At 49.3% G+C, this 20,030-nt stretch overlaps 1 protein-coding gene across 5 annotated transcripts in view; it reads right to left on the minus strand.

The window, feature by feature from the left end:
* Positions 1-16,881, minus strand: part of MED15 (mediator complex subunit 15) — a 68,293-nt gene extending 51,412 nt beyond the window's left edge. The window contains exon 1 of one of the 5 annotated variants that reach the window (XM_055118821.1): positions 16,714-16,881. In XM_055118821.1, coding sequence (XP_054974796.1) covers positions 16,714-16,781 — 68 coding nt within the window. In that variant the 5' untranslated portion in view covers positions 16,782-16,881. Of the gene's footprint in view, positions 1-16,493; positions 16,642-16,713 lie in introns of those variants that run through there. The other 4 variants (XM_004607592.2, XM_055118823.1, XM_055118824.1 and 1 more) reach the window with 4 other exon arrangements.
* Positions 16,882-20,030: the final 3,149 nt, after the last annotated feature.

Here is a 20,030-nt window from a genome sequence, read left to right on the forward strand (position 1 = left end):
ATGATTTTGACTCCAAGGAGTATCCCCAAAAGCCCACCACACATTCTACAATTCTCAGAGGAGGGGTACAGCCCAGCACCGAAGGGAGTTTCATCCCACAGTGGGTAGAGATAGGAAATAGTGAGACACTAATCACTCACGGGAACCAAAGTCAACACCTGGTCCTGTGGGGAGAACCTTGACCTCACAGCTAACTAGAAGTATGTGTGCCAAACTATATCACAGACTCCAATTTCTTTTATTTTCTTTGTTCACACACTTCTGTATTCTGGGTCTTTTTTTTTCCTTCCAATTTTTGTGTCACACCTGAGGGGGCTTAGGGCTTGCTCTGTGCTCAGGATCATTCTTGGCAGGGCCTAGGGGACCATATCAAGGGACCAAACTAGGGATAGCCACGTGCAAGGCAAGCACCTGACCCACTGTATTGTATCATGCCAGGAAAAGGTATTTATTTATTTTGGTTTAGAGGCCACACCCAGCAATGTTGAGGGATTACTCCTGGCTCGCACTCAGGAATTACTACTGGTAGTGCTCAAGGGACCACATAGGATGCTAGGGATTAAGTCCAAGTCAACCATGTGCAAGGCAAGGTCCTACCCGCTCTACTCTGTGGCCCAGGAATGAGTATTTTAACCTTATAGAAAAAAATGTTCAAGGAGAGAGAGAAAGAGAGAAGAAAAGTGTTTGCATTGGTGGTAGAAAATGTACGTTGGTGAAGGAACTGGTATAGGAACACTGTATGACTGAAACCCAATTATGAACAACTTTGTAGCTATGGATCTCACTGTGATTCAATTTAAGAAGAACAAATGTTTTAATGATATGATCACAGAGACTTATGACACTTTCTTTTAATATTACTTTTTTGGGGGAAAAGGGGAGCTGTTGGGGCAAACTCAGTGCTCAAGTGTTATTACTGGCTCTGTGCTCAGCAGTGACACCTGGTGGTGCTCAGGGGGCAGTATGTAGTGTCAAGGATTCAAACCAAGGGCGTGTCTTACCTCCTGTACTATCTCTCCTGCCCCCACATTCCTCTTGGCTTATTTGACTAAGCTCTCCAATTTCCCTCTCTATTCCCAATCAACCAGATGAATGGAAAAAACTATATGTAAAAAAAAATTTACTGCTCTTAAAAGGGCATGCTGTTACTTGAGCTAGTTCAGCAAGCTACTTGAGCTTCCTCAAGTACTCCTGTCCGCTGGTTTAGCCTTAAGAGAACCGAGAAAGCAGGAGAGGTCTTGAAATTCCTATCAGGTACCAATTCTGGGCCCAGGCCTGGCGCTACTCCACTTCAAATATTCCAGTCCTGAACATACCCAACTCACCAGCTGGCCACCAAGTGGTAAAGATACTCCCTGCCAATGAAGATTTGATTAAAACACTTATTGCACATGATTCTGTAAATCTGAGGAGGGAAAGTCTCTCTCCAAGGGGCATATACTGGGACTGGAGAAATAGTACAGTGGCTAGGGTGCTTGTCTTGCTGCAGCTGACCCAGGCTCAATCTCCAGCATCCCATACGGTCCTGAGCAAGCCAGGAGTGATTTCTAGTGCCAAGCCAGAAGAAATCCCTGAGCACTGCCAGGTGAGGTGAGACTGAGAGGAAGGAGGAGGGAGGGAAGGAGGAGGGCTTGAAGGAGGGAAGGAGAGAGAGAGGTGTAAGAGAGGAGAGGAAGAGGAATGGGGGGGAGAGAGGGAGAGAGAGAGAGAGAGAGAGAAAGAGAGATACACTCCAAAACTCAAAGCTGAAATTGCATGCAGTTTAGGATGTGATTTAATATAGTCCAAGAGAGTGTAAAGAGGAATAGAAGTGTTGCTCATGTATCACTAACTCATAAAATACCTAGGTTTTTCCATTCTGCTTCTGAGACTGTTTGGAAAAGCCCTTTATGGAGGAGCAGAGACAGGCACATGGCTTGCATGCAGCTGACCCTAGTGCAATCCCTGGCATAACACAGTCCCCAAGCTTTGCTGGGTACAGTCCTCGAGGTGCCCGGGCACTGGTGGAGTGGCCTGTGCACCACTGCATCCTTGCGCCCTCACAATGAACCATCAGTGTCGTTGGCCAAGAATTGCTGGGAGGGGCCCCCAGGCCTCCCAAACACAGCCTGGAAGCACTCCCACCCAAAAAGTCCATTATGGAACCTTTAACAAGTTGGCAAATATGTGAGATAACTGAGCAGAAGGGCCTGGAGGAAGCGTCCCCCTGAGGGAATTTGGGACACACCTCTCATGAACCTGGGTGGAGGGCACACCTTGATGCAAGCTGGCAGGGCTAGACACTGCCTCACACTTGCCCTGAGCACTTCTCACCACTGACCCATCTTCTAAGCTCTTTCTCACCAGCCATCCCAAAAAGCCTATCACTTGGAGGTGGGTTTGGAGGGCTGTCTTGGACTTGAATTCACAGGAGAGATTCTCTGGTAGAAAAAATAAAAACTAAAGGCAAGAGGGTCTGAAAAGATAACAGAGCAGGTAAGGTGCTTGCCTTGCATGTGGCCAACCTGGGTTCCATCTCTGGCACCATATGCGGTCCCCCAAGTCCGCCAGGAGTGATCCCTAAGCACAGAGCCAGGGTTAAGTTCTGAGCACCGCCAGGTATGGCCCCCAAACAAAATCAAACAAGTAATTAAAGGTGGCTGACCTTCTGCTTGCTGCTCCACTAACCCGGGTGAGGTCTGAGTCAAGCTGACATCACTGGGCCTTTGTTGGGAACAGGAGGCAGTGCCCGTCCTTACTGGGTGGGTCCCTGTAGCCTCCACACCCAACCTACGTCCCATTAACCTGTGCCCACACCACAGCTCCTGAAGCACAAGGCTGCTTACACAGGGCACAACGGATCCACTCAACAAATTACATGCTGCTCAGTAATGCTTTCTTACTGTTTTACATGCTTTCTACTATTCTGTGTGGATGCCCAAAGACAACTACCTTCAGCCTAATCTCTCAGCCTCTTCCACAGTGGGTGACTACAAAGACTCACCCCCAGTATGGCAAGAAAACTAGAAAATCATCAGTAGGGAAAACAGAGAAACCCACCATGCTCAGTGGACGAAAACATATCAGTGGAGACAAGCTACTGGCAAACCCTCAAAGACTGTCTGCAGTGACACCATGCAGAGGATAGGCAATGAGTTCAAAGAAATGATAGCACAGGTAGTCAGCAAAGCACAAGAAAGTAGGAGCTCCACTGAAATAAAAAAAACCACTATCATCAGAAATAAAAGAAATAAAGAACCTGGGCGGCTGGAAAAAAAGAGTACAGGGAGTAGGGAGCTTTCTTTGCCTTACACATGGCCAACCCAGGTTCAATTCCTATCACCCCATATAGTCCCCAAGCACTGCCAGGCATAATTCCTTAATGCAGAGCCAGGAATAACCCCTGAGTATGGCTGGGTGTGCCCTTCCCAAAAAAAGAAAAATAAATGAAAAATATGGTAAGTGATATAAAAAAGTCAACACCAATAGATGCTCTGAACAGCAAAATAACAGAAGCTGAGCAAAAGACCAAGGAGCTCAAATAAGAGGAGGAAATATAAGGAAACTGAATAGTCTGAAAATAAACAGCATACCAGAGAAATATGAGACTGAGTTCAAGAGGAACAATGTAAGAATTATTGGAGTCCCTGAAGAACAGGAAAATAAATGTGATGGATAATCAATACAGAAATCATCAATAAGAACTTCCCAGAGTTGAGGATTACAGGCACCAACATCCAAGAGGTCCAAAGGGTCCAAGCAAAAATAGACTCAGCCAGGGAAACTCCAAGATACACTGTACTCAAAATGACAAAACTCAGAGATAGAAGAATACTAAAAGCCAGATTAAAAAAAAAAAGTTACAGATCAAAGGAAATGTAAGATGTACTGCAGATCTATCCAAGAGCCGGAAGAGTTTGGAGGAATATCACTGTATCACTGTCATCATCCCCTTACTCATCAATTTGCTCTAGCAGGCACCAGTAATGTCTCATTGTGACAGTTGTTGTTACTGTTTTTGGCATATCAAATACGTCACGGTAGCTTGCCAAGCTCTGCTGTGCGGGTGGGATACTCTTGGTAGGTACAAAAAAAAAACCAACGAAATGAATACCTCACCAAGAACACTCTATCAAGATAATCATTCAAATTTGAAGAAATAATTCAGAGTTTCATGAATAGGCAACAGTTTAGAGATTTCACAGTCTTGAAACCAACCAGCTTTGCAAGAAGTATTAAGAGAGCTCTTTCGGGAAATATATTTTTACAGATATATATGCACACAAGGCTCAGTCTTTAACATGTTAGTGATCTTTTATAGAAGGGCTTAATGGCCCCTGAGTAAAATACAACAGTCTTCACACACTTTCCTCTAAGGAAACTTTTTTGGAGCATTTTCGGTGGTCCTTCATAACAAACAAATTATTTCGGTTCTGCTTTGGGGAAGGGATGGAAAGATCCAAAATATGGTGGTGGGGAGGTATAATGGTGGGATTGGTGCTCAAATATTAAATGTAATCAAATATTGTGAACTACTTTATAAAAATAAAATAAAATTTAAAGAAAAATAAAAGAGCTCCTTTAGGGGCCAGAGCAATAATATAGCGGGTCAGGTACTTGCCTTACACATGGTCGACCCAGGTTCAATTTCAGTCCCCTGAGCACTGCCAGGAATAATCCCTGAGAGAAGATCAAGGAGTAGCACTATAGCACTGTCATCCCGTTGTTCGTTGATTTGCTCGAGTGGGCGCCAGTAATGCCTCCATTCGTTTCTGTCATGTGCTAGTGTAGCCCAATCATATCTGCTCGCTCCAGGAACATGAAATAAAGCCTGTTATTGTTACTGTTTTTGGCATATCAAATATGCCACAGGTAGCTTGCCAGGCTCTGCCATAGATCTAGGAGTAAGCCCTAAGAACCAATGGCTGTGACCTCCACTCCCCAAAACAAAAGCTTATTTAAAGGACAGAGGAAACTTCCCATGATATGCCATTGTGTATGGCACTAACGGCGATACTCTACTAGATTAAAAAAGGTTAAAAACATGCAGCAATTAATCATCAAAAAATGACTTTTAATGATTTATTTGTGGTAACCCTATTTGCCACACGTTTAAGTTTTATCGGACCAAGTAATATGAAGTAAATGTTATATGCCTGCCAAGGAGACAGGCTGAGGCATGGAAGGGAGCCTGGGGATATTGGTAGTGGATTGTTGTTGGAATAATGTATGTCTAAACAACTCTTATAGGATGACATTACTTTGTCCTCTCCCCGCTTGCCACGAGTAGCTTGTCCCGGTTTTTCCCGGAGTTTAGGCTTACCCCAGTCTCACCCATCAAGGTGTTCCCGAATCTCTCCCATCCCTTTGTTTAAGCTGTAATCACTTCTCTATGCTCTCTTCCCCAAAAACAGTTAAGCAGCTTCTCCCCCTAATCTGACTGCTAATTTGTAAGGTCAGACCTTCCTAGGATACTGAACTTATAAGTTAATATTACCTTTCTCCTCTCTTTATGCCTTTTGATTAATTTACTTTAAAGCAATGTTCTTTTTGTACAGACACAAAAAGATAATATTATGTTTTTGTAACTTGGGACTTAATTGGCTTCGAATATTATTCATTCCTGGGCATCTGCTTTCTCCACTTAAGCCTCAGTTGCCCTTACTTCCTAGCACCCAAAAGCAGGGTCCCGATGAGGGACGGGATGGATCCAGGGCAAGCGGTGAGTTATGTGCTACCCTGGCATCGAGATGGGCCTGGCCAAAGTGCCTAATTCTTAACTATAAGTTAAGAGCTTGATCATAGACAAATGCTGTCATGATCCAAAAGTAATGACAAGACTAGGACCCTGCTAGGGATAGGAAAGACTGATCTGGCCTGAGCACTATAGTCTGAGAGCGAGATGGCCCCAGGAGAGCAATTCTATAAGCTTTAATGCATTTCTTATTGTGTCCATACAAAATGAGTAATATTATGAATTCTTATATGTTTGCTGGAAGAGGAGAGGAGAAACACTCATGAGACTCAGCCCTTGGGTGGATTCTCCTGCTGAAAGAGAATCAGTCCTAGGAGAAGCATCCCCTGAGGGAAAGGAACCTTACCCTATTGATTGTGACCACACCTATGTGTACGCCCCAACCCTCTCATGCTGGGGGGATTTAACTAGGCTGTAAGAGTGGATTGGAGGGCCAGATCCACAGATCCAGAGAGAGATCCAGAGCTGGGAGAGAAGCAGAGGGAGAGAATGAAATAAACTGATCGAGCAACCAGTTTGGCCTTCTTCCTTCCGTCGCCTGCCCTTGACCGACAGCCACACACAATGGTTCCAGGGCACCGAATTCGGGCGGTGAGACGGAGCCACCCGGAGAGGCCGTGAGTGCACACGCCTGTCGGTGTGCCATTTTTTTACAAACTCTATTATAAACAACTTTGCAAATTAGTGCCTTAGTAATTTTTTTTTTAATTAAAGCAAGAGCTGATGATGTAGCTCAGAAAGATTGCACCTGCCTTTAGCGTGTCCTGGGTTCAAGTGTCAATGGGGGACAAGGATTTCTAAAGTGAAATTTCCTGGGCTGGACTGGAAGTACAAAGGCTCAGCATTTGTCTTGCCTACAGTTGACCCAGGTTTGATCCTTGGCATTGCATATGGTCCGCTGGGTACAAACAAAAATGATTCCTGAGCCAGAAGTAAGCCCTGAGCACTTCCAGGTGTGGCCCCAAACCAAAACAAGTACAACTTCCCTGTATGGATGGTGGACGTGTAACTGGTTCCATGCAGGACAGTGCTGATAGGCAATAGCCTCAGGCTAGCCCTTGGGGCACAGTCCAGAGAGTAAGTGCATGGACCCACCAGAAAACAAGACTCTAACACACCTGCTGCCGTCTTCACACAGCTGACATCTGTAATTAATCCAAACATCTATCCAGCAGAGAACAGAAACGGAGTGTGGGATAGAGTCACTGAAGGGACTACAACACAGCATAAACAAGAACAACTGCTACCCATGAGGATGGCTTTCAACAGGATGGTGAGCAGGAGGACGCAGAGACAAGACTGCAGGCAGTATGGCAGTCATGACAGAAGGTTAAGAACAAAAGTCTGGTGTGGGGTCTGTACCTGCTGGCTGCTGGACCTATTCAAGACGCAGGCCTGGCAGTGGCAATGGGGCACGTGTGGAGTCACACTAAAGTCATGTCCTTGAGTCGTTCACTAGTGTGTGACATTTCAGTATGAAGACACAGTGCACGAGACAGCAAAGTTCCCGCGTCCTGGCTCCCGGTCTCTGCCCTGCCACATCCCTGGCTCAGGACGTGAGTGGCCTCACCGACTCAGAGAACCTGGCAGGGAGTCACGGAAGCTTTCAGACTGAACCCTTCCAGCATGCATCAAAGCAGACTGGCAGTGTTCCAAGGGCCCAGCGTGACCCATCAGCTTTATAATGGGGGCTCCAGTCCACACACAGCTGCCAGTCCACTTCCTCAAACATCTCCTCTGATGGTGACTGAAAGGAAGCTGAGAAAGGAGAACAGAAGGTTGGTGGGGGCAGGGATCAGTCACTTGTTAGCCAGTAAGTATTACCTCCCACACCCCCTAAAGCCTACACAGGAAGGAGCAGGAGTATATAGACTGAAAAGAGTAGGAAGGGGGTGGGGGAGAAGGTCCAGGGCAGGCCTCTATATGCCCCACCCACTGTGCCACCCACCCCTCACCTAAGACTGGATGCAAATCTCTGTTCAAAAGCAGCCAGGTCACAGCCCACTCAGATCCCCTAGGCACCCCACCCTCCAGCAGGTTACTAGGCAACCTGAGGGGTCAGAGCTAAGGAGAAAACAGGCTCCAAAAAAAGGGGGGGGGAAGGGGAGAATCAGTGAAACCCAGGCAGGAGTACGCCTGAGCATGCTGCAATGGACTTTCCATCAAAAATAGTCTCAAAATACAAAGTTTAAAGAACGGGGCTGGAAGACAGTACAAGGGTGAAGAAGCTTATCTTGCACCCGGCCAACCCTGGTTTGATCACAGAGCGGAGCCCTGTGACCTGTGAGCTGCAGCACTGCAGAGCCCTGGCACACTCTCAAGCACATGCACTGAACCTCTGCTGGACTGAGGACCACCCAGAGGGACCCCCAGGGCCTCCCACCTACTGCATAGGGACAGAGATGTTCAAAGGAAAGAGAAGTGGACTCAGAAAGGTCAAATGACTTCTCTAAAAAGGAGCCCTAACAAAGAGTTACTCCACCAGGAGATAGTTAACTCATCTAGTCACGAACTTCTTTCTATTAACAGTCCCACCCTCTGTTTGTTATTAAATTGGAAAGGAGGACAGGGAATATTGGTTTAAAGGGCTGAATCACATGCTTTGCTGGCATGCAGGAGCCCTGGCACACATGATCCTGAACATTGCAGGGAACAACCCCAAAGTACCAAGAGTAGCCCCCAAACACTGCCAAGCATAATCCCCCAACCCCTCCAAGCCAAAAACATTCAAAGTGGAAGGAAGCATCGCTCACAGAGGTGGAGGTTTCTAGAAAAGGACCTCTGGGCTCCTATTGCACCCCTCTGTTCTTTAAAACTGAGTACTCATCTGACCTGTTAAACAGGGCCACAGAGGGGCTGGAGCAATAGAATAGTGGGGAGGGCGCTTGCCTTGAACGCAGCCGAACAGGGTTTGATCCCCAGCATCCCTTATTGCTTCCACCAGGAGCAATTCCTGAGTGCAGAGCCAGAAGTAACCCATGTCAATTGTAGCCCCAAAGGAAGAGAAAAAAAAAAAGAAAGAAAAGAAACAGAGCCATAGAGCAACAGTCTGGACTCCTTTACTTTCAAATAAATTAATCAACCCCAAAAAGACTTAGATAGGGAAGCCAGGGATAACTCAGTGGCAGGGCTCCTGCCTTGCAGGCATGATGCCAAGAGTTGGACCCTGGTACTGTCACATGCTGTATGCAAGCCAGTGCCATAATAAAGTGTGGCATCGCCAGCATGGCACAACAAGGGGTGTGCACAAGTACCCTCCAATCACCACCACAACAAGGGGAAGGGAGGAGGGAAGAGGCTGGAGGAGGGAGGTGGGTTCGGGCTACACCCAGTGTGGTTATACCACACTCCTGGTGGTGCTCAGGGGACAATGAGATGCAGGAATGAAGCAGGGGCTCCCGCATGCAAGCCATGCACTCCAGCCTTCCACACGCTCCACCTGCTGCTGAGCAACAAACATCCCCGCCTGGCTCCCATGTGATGGACATCTTCATTCCAGGCTCAAATGCTCTACTGCTGACACACTAAGGAAATGAACACGTGAGAGTTCTGTGATACACAGCATTGTCAAATGACCCTCCTCCTAGAAGGTCTCATTTCTGTGCCCCCCATAGTCACGATGGCACCTGAACAGGGTACTGTTGGGGATCCTTTTTCTCAGTATGCTGGAAGAAGAGATTCAGACTTGGGAATAAGAGGGACTGAAGGGGGGGCTGGAGCAATAGCACAGTGGGTAGGGCGTTTGCCTTGCACGCAGCTGACCACAGTTTGATTCCCAGAATCCCATATGGTCCCCTGAGCACAGCCAGGAGTACTCCTGTGCATCACCAGGTGTGACCCAAAAAGCAAAAAAAAAAAAAAAAAAAAGAGAGAGAGAGGGTCTGAAGGATAGTACAGTGGGTGAGGGCTTGCCTTACAAGCGGCTGTCCCGGGTTTGATCCCCATATGGTCTCATGTACCACCAGAAGTACCTTTTTTTTCTTTTTGGGTCACATCCAGCAATGCATACGGGTTCTCCTGGCTCTGTACTCAGGAATTACTCCTGGCGGTGCTTGGGGGACCATGTGGGATGCTGGGAATTGAATCTGGGTTGGCCGCGTGCAAGGCAAACGCCCTACCCGCTGTGCTATTGCTCCAGCTCCCATCCAGAAGTAACTCTTGAGTATCACCAGATGTGGTCAAAAAAAACCAAAAGCAAACAAACTTGGGAACAAAAGTAACACAATCAAGTAAGGGGCTGGAGAGGTAGTATAGTTAGGGCTCTTGCACACGGCCAACCCGGGTTCAAGCCTATGATCCCCTGAGCAATGCCAAGAATGATCACTGAGCACAGAGCCAGGAGTAAGCCATGAGCACCGCTTGGTATAGTCGTTGGCACCAAGGTGGTTGGTGGGTAGGCCGAGCCATAGTACAGCAGGTAGGACATCTGCCTTGCACACAGTCGACCTGGGTTCAATCTCCGGCATCCTATAGAGTCCCCTGAGCACCACCAGGAGTAATTCCTGAGTGCATGAGCCTGGAACAACCCCAGGGCATCATCAGGTGTGACTCAAAAAGCCAAAAAAATTAAGTGGCAGGTGGAGCTGGGAGATAGCTCAGCCATTAGGGGGGCACACGCTAAATCTGGGCTGGGATCCAAGTTCCAATCTGGCACCGTAAGCCCCCGCTACATATACACACACCGCCAGGTACAGCCCTGGAGGCCCCGGGCATCAGCAGGGTGTCCTAGTGTCCCCAGCACAACAGTGCAAAGAATCCTTGGGCCCAAGGATTTGAATCCCTTGGCCTGGATGGCCAACTCTGGCCAGGAGTGGCCCCAGAGCCCTGAGCACTCCTGGGGAGGCCCTCCCCAGAGGAGACAGTTTGTCTCTCTTTTCCTAAGGGGTTCAGCAAGCATTGTCTGGAAGATGCACAGCGTACCTATAAGCAGCAGGGCCCTCTCCTGCATGCTTCCATTTCCTCATCTTAAAAACCAGATGAACACGACGCCTCCATGACTAAGAACCGACCGTGCAAGCAGAGGCCATAAATTTGACTGCTGGCACAGTCCACACACACTGCACACTCAGGGACTCACAGCGCAGCAAGAGAGTGTGCAAATCTCTCACACACAGCCAGGTGTGCATGCACTGCAAGCAAGCCTACACAAGGAAGGGAAGTAGTGGGGGGAAATGCAAGTAACAAATGTGCCTACTAACAGGGCAAACAAAGCGCCAATGGGTTTACCTGCCAACTCCTGCGCTAGGGCTCAGCAGCACAAACCAAGCACAGGGCTACTGCTGTGAGAAAGACCCAGTCACTCACTGTCACGCCTGGCACAGAAACATGAGGACAGAAGGTGGAATCAGCGGTGACAATTGCTTCCTAATTGATATCAAGAGCACTGGAGCTTGGGCATGATCAGATAGGCCGGGCCACTAGCCTCAGGGAATGAACAAACATCTGAGTGGAGGCTGAGACACACCCAGTCAATCAACCGGCAAGCTGTGGAGAAAGCAGCCAGGATTGTAGCTTACCTATGGGGAAACAAGGCCCCAGACTCTCCCAGAAGAGGCGTAGGTTGAGATAAGCCACAAAAGTGGCTGGTGCCCCACTTGCTTCTGCCTGGGAGAGAGACCACAAACCACAGGCAGGATTTAGATGGGCTTCAGGGAGCTCCAGCTTTGCAGGCACCTCCAGACCCTTGGGAGTTGCTGTGTTCGGTTTTGCTGTGTTCCTTTTGTTTCTGGCTAAACAGCCTCTATTTTCCCTATCAGTGTAAGTGGAGCTCTCTGCCACTCCTAGGTCCTCAGCTGGGTAGTCACATTAGCTTGGGGACTGTCTCAGAAGAGGGAGCAGACAGTCACCATGACCTGACTCCACTCCTGTTTTCTCAGCTCCCCACGCACTTGGTTGGAGCCCCCATACAGAACTGCCCCCTCCAGAGGCCTTTTCCCTCTGCAACGTGCAGCCTGTGCCTCTACTACAATCCACTGTACTGAGGAGAGGAGGCATAAAGTCTCAAGAATAAGATAGCAGAAAAAGTTAAAAGATCTTGGAAGAAATGAGTGATGAAGCCCTTTCACTTGCTCACTGCCTACCCATTCTGCCAGAAGCAAAACTGGTTGCTTTACACTCATTTGTTCTACAGGCACCTACAGACCACACGGTAGTGAAGCACTTGCCCTCCAATCCCTGAGGAAGGCCCAAAGGGCCGCCCGGGGCTCTGGACAGTCTTCTGGGGTCCTGCAGAGCGTGAGCATTTAAGGAACCCAGCAACCTAACAAGGAAACTCCCACAGGAGTATCACAGTTCCCTAACCAGGCTCAGGGCTTTCACCTTCATGCTCCAAAGACCCCACACCTGCAAGGTCCAAGGGCGGGTGAGGAGGGGAAGCCACGTGACCCATCACCAAGCCATCCGCCCTCTGCTGCAGCCAGAGCAGAGTTCTCCATTTCCCTCCCAACTTCCCTGGGAGATAGGCCAGACTCCTGCCATTATATAGATAAGAGACACAATCCACAAAGATTAAGTGCCCAGCAGAAAGTTGGGGTTCTAGAGCTTCACAGCAAAGAGAGATTGCACACACTACCACGTACTCTGAAAAATATCCTGGCACTTTGAACAAGTGTTTTATGTGATAAGAGCCAAACTTCATGGAAAGACACAGATTGGGGTTCTATGGGAAATAACAGGAAATACAATATCGCGGAGTGGCTGGCCATTTTAGGCATGGAAAAGTCCTGCATATTTGATACTTAAGCAGACATCTAAACAAAGAGAAATAGCTATCATGAATATAATAAAGAGAAATCTACCCATTGTTGAAAACTTAAAGACTTGATAATGATTTAAAGAGAGAACAAAGAAAATACTACAAATTTGGGGCCCAGAATGATAGCACAGTGGGAAGGGTGCTTGCCTTGCACGAGGCCAACCTGGATTCAATTCTCGGCATCCCATAGGGTCCCTCAAGCACTGCCAGTAGTGATGCCCAAGCGCAGAACTAGGAGTAAGCCCTGAGCTCCCCTGAGCATTGCTGGATATGACCCAAAAAGCCTAAATAAATAAATTTTTAAAAAAATTTTTTTGTTTTGGCTTTTTGGGTCACACCCGGCGATACTCAGGGATGACTCCTGGCTCTGCACTCAGGAATCACTCCTGGCAGTGTCCGGGGGAACCTATGGGATGCTGGGAATCGAACCCGGGTCGGCCACATGCAAGGCAAACGCCCTACCCGCTGTACTATCCCTCCAGCCCAAAATTTTTTAAAAATACTACAATTCAAGAAACAAGTCCTGAGGGCCTGGAGCAGGGTGGTGAGAGTCTCTGGGAGGGGCACCTACAGTTCTGCTCTGAGGGGGAGGCTGGAGATTTCTGGCAAGGCAGTGGAGAGTAAGGGAAGGCACAGCCAGAACAGACTGAGAACGGGGGTGTGGTGGAGGCCTCGAGGATGGCTTGAAGTACCCCACGGGCTCTCCTAAAATGTACCAAATGAAGGAGCTGGAGAATAAACTTTTAGGGGGGAAAATGAGCCAGTTCTCAGAATCATTGTCCTCTAGGCTCTTGACAGACACTTCAGAGTAAAAAGGGAAGAGTAACCCAATTAGTAATATTTTCCCTTCCACTGAAACTTCCCACTTACTCCCTCCATCTATTGTAAATTACCTGCATTCGAAATTTTCCCCAAGAGCCAGGGAGCACGCTGAGAAAGGCAGAAGGCCAAATATGCACCCCGGAGCCCTGAGTTCAGGCCCTGGGAGCCATGGTCCCCTGTGCTCCACACACCCCCAGTTCCACCAGGTACCGCCACAAATCAATGACCAAAAATCTTTTCTCAAGATGACCAATTTTTTAAACAACAGCATCAACACCAGAGCTAGTTATAATTAATAGCACGTCAAGGATCCTAATCCAAATCAAACAATACCTCTCAAGCACCCTCCTGCAAATCCTCTTAGCTGTGAACACAATAAACCAAGGCAAGCAGAATCACGATACTCAAAAGAGACCCTGGAGAGAAAAGAGACAATCTGCGTCCTGAGAACCCCAATCATTTTCAAAGACAGCCTTTGAAAATGCTTGTCCCTAGAGGTGGTAGGCAGCAGGGTTTCTAAGCCCAAGAGCCTATTAGAAAAAGTATTAATAATAATAATAACACATATATCCCATTAACCAGCAGAAGGAACTTTCCAGATATAAAGTTACAGCCTTTAAGCAGAAACATCAGTGAGAGTACTAAGTGGTAGCGCAGAGGCAAATATGCGGAAGGCTCTGAGGAATTCCATCTCAGGCACCACATCACCCCTCTACCCCGCACTGATGGGAACCGCCCTGGTGGGTCCTGAGCTGGAACCTCAGCAGAAAGAGCATCTCGGGAGAGGGCCCGTCCATCTCCCCTGAGCACTGCTGGATGTGACTTTGATACAGAAATAATAAAATACAAACATCGCTCTAATCTAATCTGAGCCCATAGAGAATTTTCTCTATCTGGAGTCTTTCCTTCAGCTAAATCAGAAAAATGTGGAAGAATCCACCCTGCCATAGAGGGTCATAGAAAAAGCCTGAGAAGGGGCCACAGAGAGAGTACAGCAGCTAAGGTTCTTCTTACCCTGCATGTGGCCAACCTGGGTTTGATTCCCAGCACTGCACACAGTCCCCTGGACACTTGCCGGGAGTTACTCCTGAGCACAGAGCCAGGAATAAGCTCTGAGCACTGCAGCGTGTGGCCTAAACCTTCCCTCTCCCACCAAAAAGGCAGAATAATATTGGCAGAACAAAGACTAACCCCCGTGTAACAGTCAGCAAGTAATAAGGATATCTTGGCTCTAAAACCACCGCCTTAGACAACATGAATGGACTTGGGAGCAATTCTACCCCAGAACCTTCAAGATGTTGGCAGAGGTAGACCCCTGCCAACATCTTGATTTCAGTTTTGTAAGATCCTAAACAGGTCCTACCTCCAACCTACACGGCAGTCTGTTCATAAATCTGTGTGTTGTTTTGAGACCCAATATTTGTGGTAACTTGCTACGGCAACGAGACACACACACACACACACAGAACCTGGTTTCCCGGGAAGTAAAAGGAGGGTGAACGATGAAGTACCCAGTCAGTCCTCAAGTCCCGAACATCCATGAAGGTCTTTCAAAAGCCCCATTTATCTTCTTATGCTCGCCAGTTCTGGCCTGCCCCAAAGAGGAATCTGTGCCTCAAGTGGGCGGGCCCGCAAGACTATATCTGACAGGCAACTCCAGCGCATCAAAAAACAATGCTCCTGGATTCTGCAGCCTCTGCAGAACTGACCTTCTAGCCCACAGCAGGGCCAGAGCCACTCGCTCCAGTCCCCATTCCTCCCACCCCAAGAGGTTTCCCAGCATTCAGCCCCACTTCCTTCCTTCCACGAGCCGCACCCCACCCCCTCCATCCAGTTAGTCATCAAGGACTGTGGATGCCCGCTCTCCCCTTTCTCTGGAATCATCTTCCTCTTTCAGTTTCCACCACCGGCCAGTGTGGGCCTTTAGAAACCTCCTGCCTGACTAGGTCTGTCCACCATTTTCCAGAGCAATGTGACAAGGCGCTCATCTAGGCAGTGGCAAAACAGGAATGAAAAAGGACAGATCCCACTGCCCCCAACCCCTGACCCACAGCAGAACGTGTAAGGGCCTAGCTGGCTCCCCTTCTCTGCGGCCAATCTGCCTCCAGACTCAGGGGATCTCCCCAGCGCTGGCATCTCACCACCTCCGAGCAGGCCCCATGCCAAATGCAAGCTCAACTGCTTCAGCACAGCACTCTCACCGCCGGCGCGTCAGCACCTGCACGTTCTCATTCCATCACCATCACCTGAACCTCCTTCCGGCTGAAACCCCACAACTCAGCCCACAGCTGCTTAGTCTACCCTGCCACAAAGCACCACGGCCCTGAATTTCGCCCACTTGTCTTTTTTTAGGATTCAACTGATTCATCACTTACTCCACCAGGCTGCTCCGAGCCAATTCATGGAAACCGTTGGTTCTTCCTCAGGGAAAGACACCCCCCCCCCCTATAACTGTGCAGGTCCTTGGGGGCGTTCCGGGGGAGGGTGGGGAGTGGGTGAGTAACATGGGGTGTCCTAAGCAACTTTAGATCACTGCAGCCAACCCAAAAAAGGAGCTTGCAGGGCTGGCTCACTGGCGCACTGGACTATGCGCAGGTTCTGCAGGCAAGAGGACAGGGTTCCATCCCTACTAAAGCGCGGTTTTCAATGAGCAGCGGCGGGAGGGACCCCCACCCCTACACCCGGCATGGGCGAGCCAGAAATATTCTCTGAGTCCACCGAGTGTAGCTCCAAACCTCCAGGACCCCCCACCCACTCACCCAAAAGACAAGACTATATCATACCACGCACTGGGGGGGAGGGCTGGATTTCCGCTGGGGTGAAGCGGGGGGCGGTGGGGAGGCGAGTAAGCCCCAGTATGTGGGCTCAGCAGCCGAGACTCTGCAAGCGGCTCCTACCGCAGCTCTCCGCTGCCTGCCGCCAGCCCACCTCGCAGACCGACGGCGACTCCCCAGGTAGCCAGCCCCGACCTCCCGCCCGCGGCTCCTCACCGCCCACCGCCCCAGCCGCAACCCCGCCGCCCGCCCACCCACCGCGCTGCGCGGTCCTGGAAGCCAAAGCCCCCAGACCTGCCGCGACCACTGAGGGCTGCCCTCCCTCCCCCCTTTTTCCTTTGGCAAATTCCGTGCGGTTCAAAGCGGGGAGGGGGAAAAGCACACAATCCAAAGCACACAAATGACGAACCGGAGAACTCAGGGCCGTGACTCATAAGCCGGGGCTCGCGGGTTTGCAGAGGCCGGCCCCCGGGAGGCTACAGGCTGCTCGCCCGGGGGTCGCGGAGGCCGGCGGGGTCCCCCGAGTCCTGCCCCGGCCGCTCCGTCCGCGCCGGGGAGGGTCGGGAAGGGCGCGGGGGTTGGGGGGGGAAGGTCCGGAGGCTCCGCCCGCCGCCCCCGCCCCTACTCACATTTGACTGACCAGCTTCTGCCGGAAAGCGGTGCTCCGCCAATCGGCCTCCTGCCCCGAAACGTCCATCCCGGTGTCCGAGACCCCGCTACCCGCCACCCACCCGGCCGCCGCTCTCGCTGCCGCAGCCGCTGCCGCCGCCGCCGCCTGAACCGCAGCGCCAGGCCCAAACCCGGAAGCGGTCGGCGGGGCCCTTGGCCGCGCCGGAAGGGGGGCCGGGAATTATGGGAAATGGAGTTGCGCGCGCGGGCTTGTGGGAGATCCCCGACCGCGGGCGGGCTCGTTTTCGGAGGCTCCCGGGTCCTGCTCGGTAAGGCAGCCGAAAGACTCCGACTGCGCCTGGGTAGAGAAGGTCCGTGGTTGTGTCGGGGTCCTGGTGCTGCCCTCAGCCGACTTGTACCTAGTCGCTGATATTTTCTGAAATTTGGTTTAAGCAAATTTTGGTAATCTGCACCCTGGGGATGGGGAGATGCCTCCCTAAATTGCCAGGTATCTTCAGTATACGATGTATCACTGTATCACTGTCATCCCGTTGCTGCTAATGTATCAAGTATTTTTCAGCATCCAGCTTTCCTTCGATATCCTTATGGCCTGGTTTCTAAAGAGTGACACACAGGGGCCAGAGATATAGCTCCAGTGATCAGAGTTGCATGCAAAGCCCTAGAGCCTGAGTTGGAACCCCCGTTCCATAGGCACTCCTATCTCCAGCACCTTTGATCCTGACTTTGATCCTGGAGGCCCCTGGACACTCTGGGATGGCTCTCGTGGTCCCAGGTACCACAAACTCTGAGCAACACTACATTTTTGAGCCCTGCTAGCATTGAACTGGATCCCTGAGTACTGCTTGGGAGCCTACCCACACGAGGGGGGCGGGAAGAAGTAGCCAACATCTCCCTCTATATAGAGTACCTAGAATAATGCTTGGCATGTAGTATCAGCTGAACCAGTATTTGTCAAAAAAGGAGGGAGTAAGCAAAAAGGGAGGAAGGGAGAGAGAGAGAGAGAGAGAGAGAGAGAGAGAGAGAGAGAGAGAGAGAGAGAGAGAGAGAGAGAGAGGAGGGAAATGCCTGCCATACAGGGTGGAGGGGAGGGAAACTGGATGGGGACATTGGCAGTGGGAAATGTACACTGATGAAGGGACAGGTGGTGGATTATTGTAAGACTGAAACCTAGTCATGAACAACTTTGTAACTGTGTCTCATGATGATTCCATTTTTTAAAAAAATGGGGGGAAAGGGAGTAAGGAAAAAGAGGAGAAATTGTCAAAGTTCTACTTAGATACAGACATTAATACTACTGATCTTTCATTTAACAGCAGAAAGCGTAGGTCATAGAAGGGGTGATAACTTTATATATGCATATATATAAAGGAATGTAGGGTTTGCTCTTTTTTTCTTTTTTTTTTTTTCTCTTTGGATCACTCCCGGTGATGCTCAGGGGACCATATGGGATGCTGGGAATCAAACCCGGGTCGGCTGCGTGCAAGGCAAACGTCCTACCTGCTGTGCTATCACTCCGGCCCCAGGGCTTGCTCTTTAAGCCCGTGTTCTCCCTTGAACATGTGTCTCGCTTGTGTGTCTCTATATTTCTTTGCTTGATTATTTTCGCTCTGGAGAATCCTGGGTTTTCTCTTGAACACATTTCCTTTCCTCTCCTCTTACATATTTCTAAGCAAGTTTCATTCAATAAAAACTACCTTGCTTTACTAAAAGTAAAAATAAATAAATAAATAAATAGGAGACTTTGGATTTGGTCACGATCACGATCACGATAGCCCGTTAAACACCGATTTCTCGGGTGGGCCCAGTAACATCTCATTTCGTTCTTTCCCTGAGATCTTAGAAGTCCATCTGGATTTGGCCCTCCCAACAATGTTGCACTGGGGGCTCTTCAGGGTCAGGAGAATGAGATCCAGCTTGTTACTGGATTTTGCATATAAACACACCATGGGAAGCTTGCAAGGCTGTCCCATGTGGACAAGAAACTCTCAGAAGACTGCCAGTTTCTCCCAAAGGGAGAAGCAGGCTAAAGATAACGAGCGGCCGCTTGCGGCCGCATGCTTCTGAGAGCTTGCTTTTAAGTCTCTCTCTCTGGATATTGGCTGTTAATGGGATTACACACACCTGGGTTCCTCTGCCGGTACCTTCATGCATGAGGCCTGTCCGAACGTGTGGAGAGGGGCCTCCAGCATGGCTGTAGCTAGGTTCCGGTGGTCCTCGGCCACCGGGAGCTCTGCTTGGTGTGGGGAGGGAAGCTGGAGTCCATCCCCTCCGAGGGGCCCCAGGGAAGACAGCCAGGCGTGCAGGCAAAAGACTCTCTGCCTTGGATTTGGTATTTAGTTAAAACATACCTATGTGTGAAGATAACTCTGTAAGGCTTCCTTTTTTTTCTTTTTTTTTCTTTTTGGGTTACACCCGGTGATGCACAGGGGTTACTCCTGGCTCTGCACTCAGGAATTGCTCCTGGGGGTGCTCGGGAGACCGTATGGGATGCTGGGAATCGAACCTGGATTGGTTGCGTGCAAGGCAAATGTCCTACCCACTGTGCTATCACTCCAGACTTCTACCTTACCATCAGCATGTGTGAAATGTATAAGATTAACTATTCTAGGGCCAGAGAGATAGTAAAGCAGATAGAGCATTTGCCTTGCATGAGACAGACCCGGACTCAATCTCCCACGTCCCATATGGTCCCTCAAGCACCACCAGGAGTAATTCCCAAGTGCAGAGCAAGGAGTAACCCCTGAACATCACCAGGTATGACCCTAAATAAATAAATAAATAGACTAACAAGCTCTGCACCTCAAAGGAAATGATGATCAGAGTACAAACACAGCCAACAGACTGGGAGAGATTATTTGGTCACCGCTCATCTGACAAAGTGTTAGTATCAAAGATATTTAAAGCAGTAGTAGAGCCCTACAAGAAAAAAAATTCAATCCTATCTAAAATGGAGAGAAGAGATGAATAGGAACTTCTTCAAATGGCCAAAAAGTATATAAAAGATGCTCTACATCATTAATCATCAGGGCAATACAAATCAAAACAACAATGAGATATCACTTCACACCACAGAGTCTATGCATCTTTTTTATTTTCTTTTTGGGTCATACCCAGTGATGCACAGGGGTTACTCCTGGCTCATGCACTCAGGAATCACTCCTGGTGGTGCTCCGGGGACCATATGGGATGCTGGGAATAGAACCTGGGTTGGCCACGTGCAGGGCAAACGCCTTCCCGCTGTGCTATCACTACAGCCCCCTATGCATCTTTTTGATGCATTCACACCACGAATGCATCAAAAAGAACAACAACCAGT

This window comes from Sorex araneus, chromosome 11, assembly GCF_027595985.1.
Source record: "Sorex araneus isolate mSorAra2 chromosome 11, mSorAra2.pri, whole genome shotgun sequence".
Taxonomy (NCBI): domain Eukaryota; kingdom Metazoa; phylum Chordata; class Mammalia; order Eulipotyphla; family Soricidae; genus Sorex; species Sorex araneus.